The 12,537-nt window shown below is 42.3% G+C and overlaps 1 protein-coding gene across 7 annotated transcripts in view; it reads left to right on the top strand.

Annotated features, from left to right (window-relative positions):
- The window catches only part of CC2D2A (coiled-coil and C2 domain containing 2A), a 226,121-nt gene that overhangs the window by 171,560 nt on the left and 42,024 nt on the right, over positions 1 to 12,537 (top strand). For all 7 annotated transcript variants that reach the window (XM_039343481.1, XM_039343479.1, XM_039343478.1 and 4 more), the window contains 3 exons: positions 4,923 to 5,028; positions 6,232 to 6,341; positions 7,488 to 7,584. In XM_039343481.1, the coding sequence (XP_039199415.1) occupies positions 4,923 to 5,028; positions 6,232 to 6,341; positions 7,488 to 7,584 (313 nt within the window). The remainder of the gene's footprint in view (positions 1 to 4,922; positions 5,029 to 6,231; positions 6,342 to 7,487; positions 7,585 to 12,537) is intronic.

Raw genomic sequence — 12,537 nt, 5'->3', positions numbered from 1 at the left:
CCCTATCCACCTTCTTATTATAAATTAAATAGGCATGCCATCCATATAATAAATCCCACCCCTCCAAAAGGAGTATATCTACATTTGTTAAATTAATCCAATCACTAATCAGTGTTAAAACCACGGCATCATAATACAATTTCAAATTCGGTACCTTGAATCCACCTCTCTCTTGTACATCTTGTATAATTTTGAATTTTACTCTTGGTTTTTTCCCTGCCCAAATAAATTTATTAATACCTTTCTGCCATTCATCTAAACTTGCCTCTTTCTTCAGAATACGTATCATTTGAAATAAAAAAAGAAACTTTGGCAAAACATTCATTTTGACCGCTGCTATTCTCCCCAACAAAGATAATTGCAACTTTTTCCAATCGTTTAAATCCTTTTGTACTTTAAGCCACAACCTTTCATAATTATTTTTATACAGTTTTGCATTGGAAGCGGATAAAAATACCCCCAAATATTTTACCTTATTAACAACTTCAAAGCCTGTCAATCTAACTAAAGTCTCCTTATCCAAATTAGTCATATTTTTTGGCAATATTTTAGTCTTATTATTATTACGGTAACTTTAAAACCAGAGACTTGTCCAAATTGATTTATCAATTGTAACAACTCCATTACTGAATAAGTTGGTTGAGACAAAGTAACAACCAAATCATCTGCAAAAGCCCTTAATTTATAATTATTCTTATTAATCTCTATTCCTTTTATTTTAGATGATTCACGAATTTTAATCAACAAGATTTCCAAAATTAAAACAAACAACAAAGGCGACAATGGACAACCCTGTCTAGTCCCCTTTTCAATTTGAAATACCTCAGATAAACCTCCATTAACTATAAGTTGTGCTGTTTGTCTTTGATAAATTGCTCGAAGAGCCTGTAAAATTTTATCTCCAAAATTCATTTCCTCAACCAATCTTAACATAAATTGCCAATTTAACTGATCAAAAGCTTTCTCAGCATCAAGAAAAATCAATCCTGCAGAGATCTGATTGTTCTTATCCAAATATTCTATTAAATTGAAAATTTGTCTAACATTATTCTTCATATATCTTCCAGTTATGAAACCTGTTTGATCCATATGTATTACTTGATTAAATACAATCATAAGTCTATTAGCTAAAATTTTTGAAATTTTTTTATAGTCTACATTCAAAAGAGATATAGGTCTATAATTTTTTGGTAAAGTAAGATCTTGATCCTCTTTTGGGATCAAGGATATAAAAGCCCTACCCCAAGATGGGGGGGGGTCTCTGTTCCCTGTAATATCTTATTAAAAAGTTCCTTTAAAGGTTCTATCATCTCATCTATCAAAGTTTTATAATAAATTGATGTCAATCCATCAGTACCCGGTGCTTTACCTAGTTTTAATTGTTTAATTGCCATAATGATTTCATCTGTGGTAATAAGTCCATTGATCTCTTGTTTCTGATCTTCTGTTAACTTAGGAAAATGAGCATCTTGTAAATATTTATCTATATCTAAACCCTGTACTTTCTTGCCCATATATAATTTTGTATAATAATCTAAAAAAGATTTTTTAATCAATTCCTTCTGAAAAACCAATTTACCATTATAATTTATTTTATCTATAATTCTCAACCTCTGTTTCTTCCGCAATTGATAAGCCAGCCATCTCCCTGGCTTATTAGCATTGCAAAATGTGTTATGTTTCATATAAAGCAAATTGGTTGCAGTCTGGTCCGCCATTAACATATTAAACTGTGATTTAAGCAAATTTATAGATACCTTTGCCTTCTCATCTGAAGGATTCAAAATTAAAACTTTTTCTTTTAATTTAATCTCATCTTCCAACTCCTTACGTTTTTGCATCTGTTTTTGTCTATAAGCCTTATTCATTTGTATCAGAACCCCACGCATATAAGCTTTACTTGCATCCCATACCATTGCCATTGGAGTTCCCTTATGCATATTTAAAATAAAATATTCCTTTAAATACTCTTTAAGTTTCTGAACATTCATTTCTTGTCTAAATAAATTCTCATTCAGCCTCCAAGATCTTCTCTCCTCTTTTTCCATGGCTAACTCCATTCACACAGGAATATGATCTGTCAATGTAGCAAAAAAAGTTTATTTTAACATATTAATAACAAGAAAAATGTCAAGGAAACTGTAGGTCCACTAAAGAGAAAAAATGGCAAGGAAGTAACAGGCAATAGGGAGAAATCAGAGCTGCTTAACTCATTTTTTGCATCAGTTTTCACACAAAAAAGAAATTAAATCCCAACATACTGCAAAAGACCCAACTATAAATAAAAATTAAAATAAGCAAGAAAATAGTAAGAGAACTCCTATCCAACCTTGACGAATATAAATCACCGAGACCCAACAGATTACATCCCAGAGTTATGAAGGAGCTGGCAGATGTTATCTCAGAACCATTGCACCATATCTTTCAAAAATCCTGGGACACCGGGCAGTACCTAATGATTGGAAAAGGGCTGATGTGTTTGAGGGGCTGCCACAGAAAAGAGGGCTCCAAACTATTCTCCAAAGCACCAGAGGGTAAGACAAGAAACGATGGTTGGAAATCGATCAAAGAGAGAAGAAACCTGGAATTAAGGAGAAACTTCCTAACAGTGAGGACAATTAACCACTGGAACAGCTTGCCTTCAGAAATCATCAGCACTTCATTACTGGAAGTTTTTAAGAAGAGACTGGATAGCCATTTGTCTGAAACGGTGTAGGTTCTCCTGCTCGAGCAGGGGGCTGGACTAGAACAGGGCTTTTCGACCTTTTCACCCATTGTACCACTTTTAGGATATGGCAATATCCGAGTACCACCAGTCGCCTAGCAAGGTGTCAAAAACATGATGACCAAAAAAAAAAAAAAAGGAAAAAAAGTGATAAAGTACAGGTAGTCCTCGACTTACAACAGTTCGCTTAATGATTGTTCGAAGTTACAATGGCACTGAAAAAGTGCCCCCCTCGAGCCACAGCCGAGCAAGACACCTGCCTGCCCTCCCAGCAGCGCTCTTCCTCCTGGTCCAAGGTTTTCATTGTTGTGAGCATTTCTGTTGAGGATTGGCAGCGGGGGTGGGGTGGGTGGTGTTTGGTTTTTATTCCCCCCGTCTGCTGGGTGGTTGCAGCAGGTTTTGGTCACTTCACATCACCCTGGGACACTGTGACCGTCATAAATATGAATCAGTTGCCAAACATCTGAATGTAAATCACAAGACCGTGGGGATGCTGCAACAATCCAGCTGATCGGCGCTTCTTCTGGGCTCAGCAGAAACACCAGGTTCAGTGCCGAGCTCCAGCTGGAGCCTGGCGCTGATCCTGGCGCTTCAGCTGAGCCCTGACAGCCCTGCAGCTCCAGCCATCTCTCGCTCAGGCTTGTGCAGTGCTGCCACCGGTTCAGCTCATTCCCCTCCCCCGCTACCACTTTTCTAGGATGGTCGCGTACCACCTGCCAGGTGCCAATGTACCACAGGTGGTACTCGTACCACTGGTTGAAAAGCCCTGGACTAAAAGACCTCCAAGGTTTCTTCCAGCTTTATTCTACTCTATTCCTCCCCCCCCCCCGATTGCATTGGCAAGCTAAGAAGCTGTAATGGCAGCAATATTGTGCACGCACTTCAAGCTTGACAGTGTTACTAAGTTAACAACCGTAGTGATTCACTTAATAACTGTGGCAAGACATGTTATAAAATGGGGGAAAACTCACTTAACAAATGTCTTGCTTAGCAACAGAAATTTTGGGCTCAATTGTGGTCATCAGTTAAAGACTACCTATAACAGAAGTAGTGTTAATACTCATGGTTTTCATTTCTCATCTGGACTGCCTCAAGAGCATGGCATCCAGCTTGCACGTCTGAAAGCACATCTCTCCCTTCTCCCACTGTCTTGTACTTTCCACAAAACTAGGGAAGGTCCTTTCCAAGATATTGCCCGGTCCCCATTCCTGCTGCATGCTGAAATCTCTCTTGTGTAACGATTGCCTTGACTGGCTTTTCCTCCTGTATCCCAAGGTTATTTTTCACCAACCATCATATGTGAACCTCTCAGGATTTTTCAAAACCTATTTTATATAGAATCAAAAATATTTCATTAGCTTTCTGATTATTATTAGATCAGCAGATGCTATAGATTATCATCAATATTTGGAATAATTAGCAGTTGAACACCCCTTTTTACAGAGAAAAAAAAAGCAAATTTTGTAAAATAAGGGGACTGGGAGGCCACAGGAGATAATGTTTTCCAGTTATGGTTCCAACCTGGTTTTGTTCCAGGACCTACTGAGATAAGATAGAGCAGGGGTGTCAAACTGGCCGCCCGTGGGCTGTATGTGTCACGTGCAGATTCCACCTACCCCAGCTCCACAAAGGCAAAAAACATCATGGTATGTCATGATATGTCACGTGACACAATCGAGTTTGACACCCGTGAGATACAACATCTCTGAAGAGTATTTAGTTTAACAGTTGGTTCTTGCCATCTTTAATTTATTTCACTTGAAATGCTTACATGGCATTATTATTTTAATTCCATTATTATTTTTATTTTTCATTATCACTGCTATTACAACTTTTCTTTGTATTGTAATAACTTTAGTGAGTTATTGCTTTTTTAATTGATTCACATTTACTACATTTTAACTTACAGAGATCAGCAGTATAGTATATAAGTAGCATAACTAATATCTCTGTACGGGGGAAGTAAACCTATACTGGTTCATGCCGAACCAAATTGTTTTGGGGGGTTGGGTGGGTGGAGTGTACATGTGCAAATTGAAAAAAATAGCAAAAGCAAGAGGGAAGGGAAATAATTTATTTGTATTATTGCTGTGCAAATATCATCATCACTTTTGCAAAATTTGTACTTATTGTTTTTCTTTTATTTTTTTAAATCCTATTGGAAATTTGTTGACATTTTTTATAATTTTTTGTAAAGCAAACTTCAGCAGCCGTGTAAATCATCATGGGCTTTCAATGAGATGTTTGTTGCTTCTGCAACTCCACACAGCCCCAACCACAGTATGGACTGGACATTTAGCCAGGTACCTCACAATGCCATTAACCTGGAATGGATGAATGGATAAATAGTTGAATAATAGCAATATCCATATTCTTTTTTTATGTATAGGGATCACCATTCCACTATCCCTTAACAGTTCATTCTGTGAAATTGATAAATATAGCTGCTAATACTCAAAAATAGATTTAATGCTTCTAGTGGCAGTATATTATTCTTCTATGCTGTAGGCAACCATCAGTATAGAAGAAATATTCCTAATTAAATTATTATATTGCCTGCCCAACTCCAGTAGATTCTTTAATATATTTAAATACTATTTACCAATGCATTTAAATAACATTTTCATAAGAATGTATATAACTTTATTGAAAAATGTTTCTGGGTTTTTTTCTTTCTAGCTTGTTAAATAATATCAGTTTACATATAGTGCTCCATATATTGATCATAAAGTAATAGATTTGGGTCTCCCCATGCTGAGTAATGTGCAAGTGAAATACCTGATGGTTTTGATTTATTTTAATATCCGCCTAGCACTGAAATCATAACAGTATCTTTGTTGGGTCAATCCTACCACCAAAAACAAGAAAAAGACCATTCCCACTGCCTATATTCGATAAACAAACACACCCATTGACGGACTGTGCTAAACGGAATGTATTTATTCTTACACAGTTTTGATTGTGCACTTTTCATTCTCAGGGAAAATTGTAAATTCTCAATAGAGATGTAGTCTTTTTGGTAAATTTTGAATTGGAAAGCTTTCAAAGATTTTTTCCAGGAGATTTCCCTTTGTAAATAAAGATATTCCCAATTAGTCTATTCATAGTCTACGTTATTTGATTTGGGAGAAAATGTATTTTATAAACTTTGAACACTAAATGAAATATTTTTTAAATAATATTTGGTGTTCCGATAAATTTTATTAATGTTAAGTGTTAGAAGCACAGAATGTTAGAAACAAGTATTGAATAAGTAATCAAACAATAAAATATACTATTTTGAAACAGCCAAATTTACATGAAGTACAAAATTTTGATCCTGGAAAATTTTTTCAGAGTATCCTGTATGGCTGTAAAAGTAACCATTTATATATTTATTTTAATGTATGTTTACAATACATGGAAGTATCTAAAGTTTCTATTTTCAGTTGGAAAATGTAGTTTGATGTATCAGAATTTTGCATCTTATCTAACATACCAAAGCTTTAAGTTCTGTTTAATTGTAGGTTTCAATTCGGCCTTTTGTAGAGGTTTCTTTCCAGAGAACAGTTTGTCGGACGACCACCGCAGAAGGGTCCAACCCAAACTGGAGTGAAGAGCTGGAACTTCCATTTAGGTGTGAATGGATCTCCACTGGAGAAGAACTGCATTGGGTGGGAAAAGCTAGGGCATTGGACACAGCTGATTCCTCCTCCTCCTCCTCCTTCTCCTCCTCCTCCTTCTTCTTCCTCCTCTTCTTCCTCTTCTTCTTCCTACTCCTCCCCTCCTCCCCCTTCTCCCCCTCCTCCACTCCCTCCTCCTCCCTCCTCCCCTTTCTTCTCCTCCTCTTTCTTCTCCTCCTCCCTCTCCCTCTTCTCCTCCCCCTCCCCTCCCCTCCTCCCCCCTCTCCTCCCCCTCCTTTTCCTCCCCCTCCCTCTCCTCCTCCTCCTTCTAGGGGGAGATTTGATTTGGTCTTTGTTATTTTAAGCCAAACTTGGAAAAACTTCTTGCCCCTGTTACCTATCCCTGTTATGTAGCATTTCATTCTGTACCTCACAAAGTAGCAAATGAAAATCTTGTGTGAAAATCTCAATTGCTTTAGATCAGTGGTTCCCAACCTTTTCTATACCCCGCAACCCTAGAACGCTTCTGATATATTCTCGCTCCCCTTACAAAAGTTCGAAATAACAGCAACAAATTATGCATATACACTATAATTTTGAAAACCCAAGTTTTCGCACTCCCTGGAATATCGTCTCGCACCCTCAGGGGCTGCGAGCACCCCTGGTTGGGAATCTCTGCTTTAGATGAATTCCCAATAAGTGTCCAGTAATATAACAAACTGGCTTTGTATTCTTCTGAAAATAAAAACAGTTTTGACCTCTGTAAAAGATCACAAAGGAACTGAGTTTGAAAACATGGCTGAAGAGTGGGTAAAGCTTCATCCTGCTCCAGATCTTGATTCTACTAACATATCACTTACCCTTTCCAGCTTTTGGCATTTTTTATCATTCCCTTATTGAATGAGATAGCTTCTGTTGGCATCTGAATGAAAGATTGGGATTCTGATTGGGGTGGGAATCAAACCTCTGAACTCTCCAATACTTTACTAACCATTCTAATGGAACAGGATAATACAATTTTGTATTGTGATGAAATCATTATAAAAATTGAGCTAGTCTTGGAGAATAGGGAAGAAGGAAAGAGAAAACAAGCCTTTGCCATGCTGATTGCATGGCAAATTATATTTGTACTGTATCTCTGTTTTTAAATATTGTTACAGAATTTCTAACAATGACTATAGCATCTCCAATCTGCAGTCAGTGAAGGATGACATTTTCATTAACATCTTTGATGAAGTACTGCATGATATCTTAGAGGTAAGCAAATCATCTGAAAAATTCTCTTGACCCTATCTGTTGAGAAATCAAAATGAAAAGTGCTGGAACATGGGATTAGATATACTCACCAAATGGAGCCCCAAGTACAGAATAATCAGATCTAAAAAGCAAAGTGTTCTCTGCAGGATATCCAGGCTGGATATTCTGAAGGTCAGTAGTTTGAACATTCAAGCACTTTCTGTGAGGGGAAAAGGAAGGGAAGGATTAAAATAAAGAAGCACTTTAAAGTTTTGCTCTTTAGAGTGTTGGTAACTGTGGGTGCATCACTGGAAACATATTGGAACTATTTTCACCAGTGAACATAGGAATCTTTGCTCTGATTTTATGTATTGAATAGATTTTTGGATAGGATACGATAGGACAGAACAGGACAGAATAGCCTTATTTGGCCAAGTGTGACTAGATACACAAGGAATTTATCTCTGCTACAGAAGCTCTAATCTTTGTTATTATTTTATAAATAATTGACATCTAATACTCCTTCCTCCTCCTATTTCCACTATAATAGACATGTCAAATTCAAGGCTCACTGGCGATGGACCCAGATCTGGCTTGTGGGGCCATCCTGGAAATGACGAGGGACCGATCCCAGCCACCCAAGGCCAGCCAAGTGACCCCCCCCAGCACGCCCAGGAGGCAGTGAGTGTGCAGGGCCTGGCAGCAGCCGAAGCCCTTCAGCTGCCCATTGGCCAGCACACCCTGGGGTCCCTCAGTCCATGTAGTGTAGGTGGGTCCAAGTGCTGTGGCAGCCGGGTCGGCCCTCCAAGTGGCAGACAGAAGCCGAGGCACAGGGAAGCAGACATGCAATCTGGCCTGCTGGCCATGGAGGGTGCCTGCCCATCCACCCCATCCCAGCTGCGGTGTCTGTAGGCAAGCAAAGATGGATGGGGGATCCAAGCACCATAGCCACCGGGCTGGCCCTCCAAGCAGCAGGTGGAGGCAGGGGTGTGGGGGAGGGACACAATTCAGTCCGCTGATCGTGCTGGGCAACTGCTTATCCCATCTTGGTCGCGGCAGGTGCAGGCAAGCAAAGATAGACAGTGGGCTACGGCGAGGCAGCCCAGCTGGTCACCGTCAGTGTCACACTGCAGCCCCTGCCTGCTTGGCCTCCGCTGTCCAACTTCATCCTCCAGCTCTGCCGCACACACAGGATGAGCCTCTCGCCCACTGCCATACCCTGACGGTCCTGGCAAATGGGAAGGGTGGGAGCCCCCAGTCTCCAAGAGGCAGCTAGGACTCCTCTCCCTGCTCTGCCTGAGCCCAACCCTGGAGCTGCCCCATGTGCGGCCAGGCTCCCCTGGGAAGCAGTGCCGGGCCACGGGTCTCGGCACCTCAGGAGCTTGAGGGCTGGGCAGGGGGCCTGCCTCCCAAGGCCCCGAGTTCCCTGTACTGCCATACTGGCAATGTCCCAGATCCTGGAGCCCTGTATATCCAAAGCCATTCTGTCTTTGGAAGCCTATTTTCCCCCATCCAGGCCCCCACAGCCTCCAGGCACTGCAAGAGGGTGGGTCACCAAGAGTGAAAATAAATAGTCAGGTATCATCGGCATACTGTAGTTATCTCAACCCTTGATAACAGATGATCTCGCCCAGTGGTTGCATATAGATTGAAAAGGAGTGGAGAGAGTACTACAGCACAAAATAGTGGCCAGTGATTGGACCTCTCACTCCCCACCAACACCGATTGGGACCAGCCACAGAGAAAGGAGCTGAACCAATGCAAGACTGTGCCATCCAGCCCCAGCTCCTGCAGCTGACCCAAAAGGATGCCATGGTCAATGGTATCAAAAGCCATAGAGAGGTCAAGGAGAGCACTACCCCCATCCCGCTCTTGCCAGATATCATCGACAGGCACGATCAATACCATTTTTGTCCCATAACAGACATGAATCCTGACTGAAAGGGGTCCAGATAATCTGTTTCATCCAGGACCTTCTGCAACTGCCAGGCCACCACTTTCCTAAAAATGGAAGGTTAGGAACTGGACAAAAATTGACCAGACAGGTGGGATTCAGTGATGTTTTTTTTAAGGAGGAAGTGAACTTAAACACATCAGAAATGTCTCTTCCTCTAGTGATGTATTAATCACTGCCTGGACCCACCCGCTAGTCACCATGCTGGAGGATTTCACCATCCAGGAAGGACAAGGATCTCTCTGACAGGTGGTGGTACTGACAGCATCAAGGTCCTGTCCACTTCATCAGGGCCAACAGGATCAAACCATTCCTAGATAACAGGGCAAGTAATCTCCACGGGCATCTCATATGGACTATCTCCATGAATGGGATCCAACTGGAATGGATCTGAGTGACTTTGTCCATCAGGTGCTGAATATACTCCTTTACCCAGCCCTGTAAAAGATCACTCTAGCCCCCGACCCAGGAGGGAACGGGCAACCCAAAATAGGGCCGCCAGATTGCAATAAGTTCAGTGAAATACTGGTATTTTGCTGCTCTTACCACATGAGGTAGGCCTTAATAATGGCTCTAAGTCATATCCAGTTGGAACCATCCCTTGTCTTCCTCCACGGTGCTCTAAGCGTCTCTTGCCCCTTTTCAGAACCCATAATTCCTCTGTGAATTACAGGAAGAGTCAGGAATGTTGAGTCAAGAGAGATGGCACGAATGTGATCCTGTGCAAAGCTGTGGCCACCCTTAGATTCCAGGTCACCATCACTGCTTCAGCAGAACCATGAAGCAACACCTCTGGAAACCATCAGGGTCCATCAGTCACCTGGGGCATACCATCTGAATGGGTCCAGCCTCCCTGTGGGGGAGGGGGGGAAGCATACAAGAGCTTCAGGGATACCAGGGCATGACAAGGGAGAGAATCTTAAATTTCCCACCAGGTCATATTGTCATCACTCCAACAAGAAAATCAAATCCGGTGTGTGACACTGGCCCAACTTGGGCCAGTAATGATCCATGATAGCCATGAACTCTTGGGCTGCTTCTGAGGCCGCACCCAGAAATGGCAGATTGAAGTCCCTGAGAACCAAGTCTGGGGAACTCTGCCACCAACTCCTAGTTGGCCTTCAGCAGCTCAGGCAGGGAGGTTGCTGCTCAGCATGGAGACTGGTATACCAGCAACAATCCCATTTGATTCAATGTACCCAACTACAGAAACATGATCTCACAACCAGAGATTTGTAGAGCAAGGCTCCTGAAAGCCAAAAGAGACTCTCTGATAACCACTGCCCCCAACCTCCCCTGCCCTGGGGTCTTGGCTGCTGCCAAACCTGAAACCCAGCTGGACATGTGTTTCTGCCATTTATGAATAATTGCAACAACTGTTGTCACCTTGTCAACAGACTAAGCTGTTTGGCGATAGTCTTGTAGCCCATTCCAGCCTTGTGTAGGTCTATAATCTTGCCCCTGACATCCTTGGACAGCTCTTTGGTCTTGGCCATGGTGGAGAGTTTGGAATCTGATTGATTGATTGATTGCTTTTGTGGACAGGTGTTTTTATACAGGTAATAAACTGAGATTAGGAGCACTCCCTTTATGAGAGTGCTCCTAATCTCAGCTCGTTGCCTGTATAAAAGACACCTGAGAGCCAGAAATCTTGCTGACTGATAAGGGATCAAATACTTAATTTCACTCATTAAAATGCAAATCAATTTATAACTTTTTTGAAATTCATTTTTCTGGATTTTTGTTGTTATTCTGTTTTTCACAGTTAAAATAAACTTACCATTAAAATTATAGATTGATCATTTCTTTATCAGTGGGCAAATGTACAAAATCAGCAGGGAATCAAATAATTTTTTTGCTCCCTGTATCTTCTAGAGCAGCGTTCTCAACCTATGGGTCGCGACCCCATTTGGGGTCGATCGACCATTTTTGGGGGGTCGCCAAAGGCGGCGATCCGCCATTTTCTCCCCTCCGGGGGTGCCGCCGCGCATGTGCCCCGCGCATGGGGGCACTGCCGCACATGCGCCCCGCATATGGAGGTGGCACCACGCATGCGTGCTGCACATGGGAGCCCCGCCGCGCATGCGCGCCCGCATGGGGCCGTCACGCATGCGCATAACGTTTGTGTGACGGGGGTCACCGTCACACAAACGTTGAGAACCGCTGTTCTAGAGGGAACCCCCCCCCTTTCCGGAATTAGCCAGGGCTCAATAATGCACGCCAGGTCAGCTCACTTCTCCTGAATAAGATCTTGAACAAGAGGAGCTTTATTACTAACCAACCTGGCATTCAGCAGCAGCAGCTGAAACCCAGGGCCTTGGGGGGGGGGCATGGTATGCTGTCCAGGGATTGGGGATGAGCTCAGTGGAGGACATCACTGATACTACACATTGGGGGCATCTTCCTCAGTAACAGCCTGTCCTTGTAGCATCCCCTGCCCTTCTCCACTGTGATATATGAACCTGCCTTATGTCCCCCAAGATAAACATTCTTTCTCCCCCCCAACCCCCTTCCTCGAAGAGCCAAGAGCTCTGCCATCCCCCTCCATTCGCTCACATTCATACTCTCAGACATCCTGGGGGTCAGTGAGGGAGGGAGCTCCCGCAGCACTATAGCAAAATCTCTCAGTGCCAAGGACTCCCACCTCTCCAACAAGCACACTGTTCTCTGTCCCAACTGGTCCCTCTCACTGGCCACTCAGGCGCTGACCATTCACCCCAAATCCTCCATCCAGCTCCCATTCAAGGTAAGGGTGTACAAACAACTACTCACACACAGACTACAAACCACAGTCAGGCCAGTGCTGCTTCCCGGCAGGGGATGTTAAAAACTGAGAAATGTCAATGTCAGAAAAAATATCCCCAGAGATGGCATGATACTTAAAACCAGGCTTTTGACTCTGGGAAGTTGCCAAGAGTGTAGCAAGGATTCCTTATCTTTACCAATCCAATCTTCAACATCCTCATTTAAACCTCATAGGGATTTACAAACATTTTCTGGGGATGCAATTTGTGAGCCAT

This window comes from Crotalus tigris, unplaced genomic scaffold (genome assembly GCF_016545835.1).
Source record: "Crotalus tigris isolate CLP2741 ecotype Arizona unplaced genomic scaffold, ASM1654583v1 scf7180000017855.1216408, whole genome shotgun sequence".
Taxonomy (NCBI): domain Eukaryota; kingdom Metazoa; phylum Chordata; class Lepidosauria; order Squamata; family Viperidae; genus Crotalus; species Crotalus tigris.
This window is presented reverse-complemented; position numbering and strand designations above follow the sequence as displayed.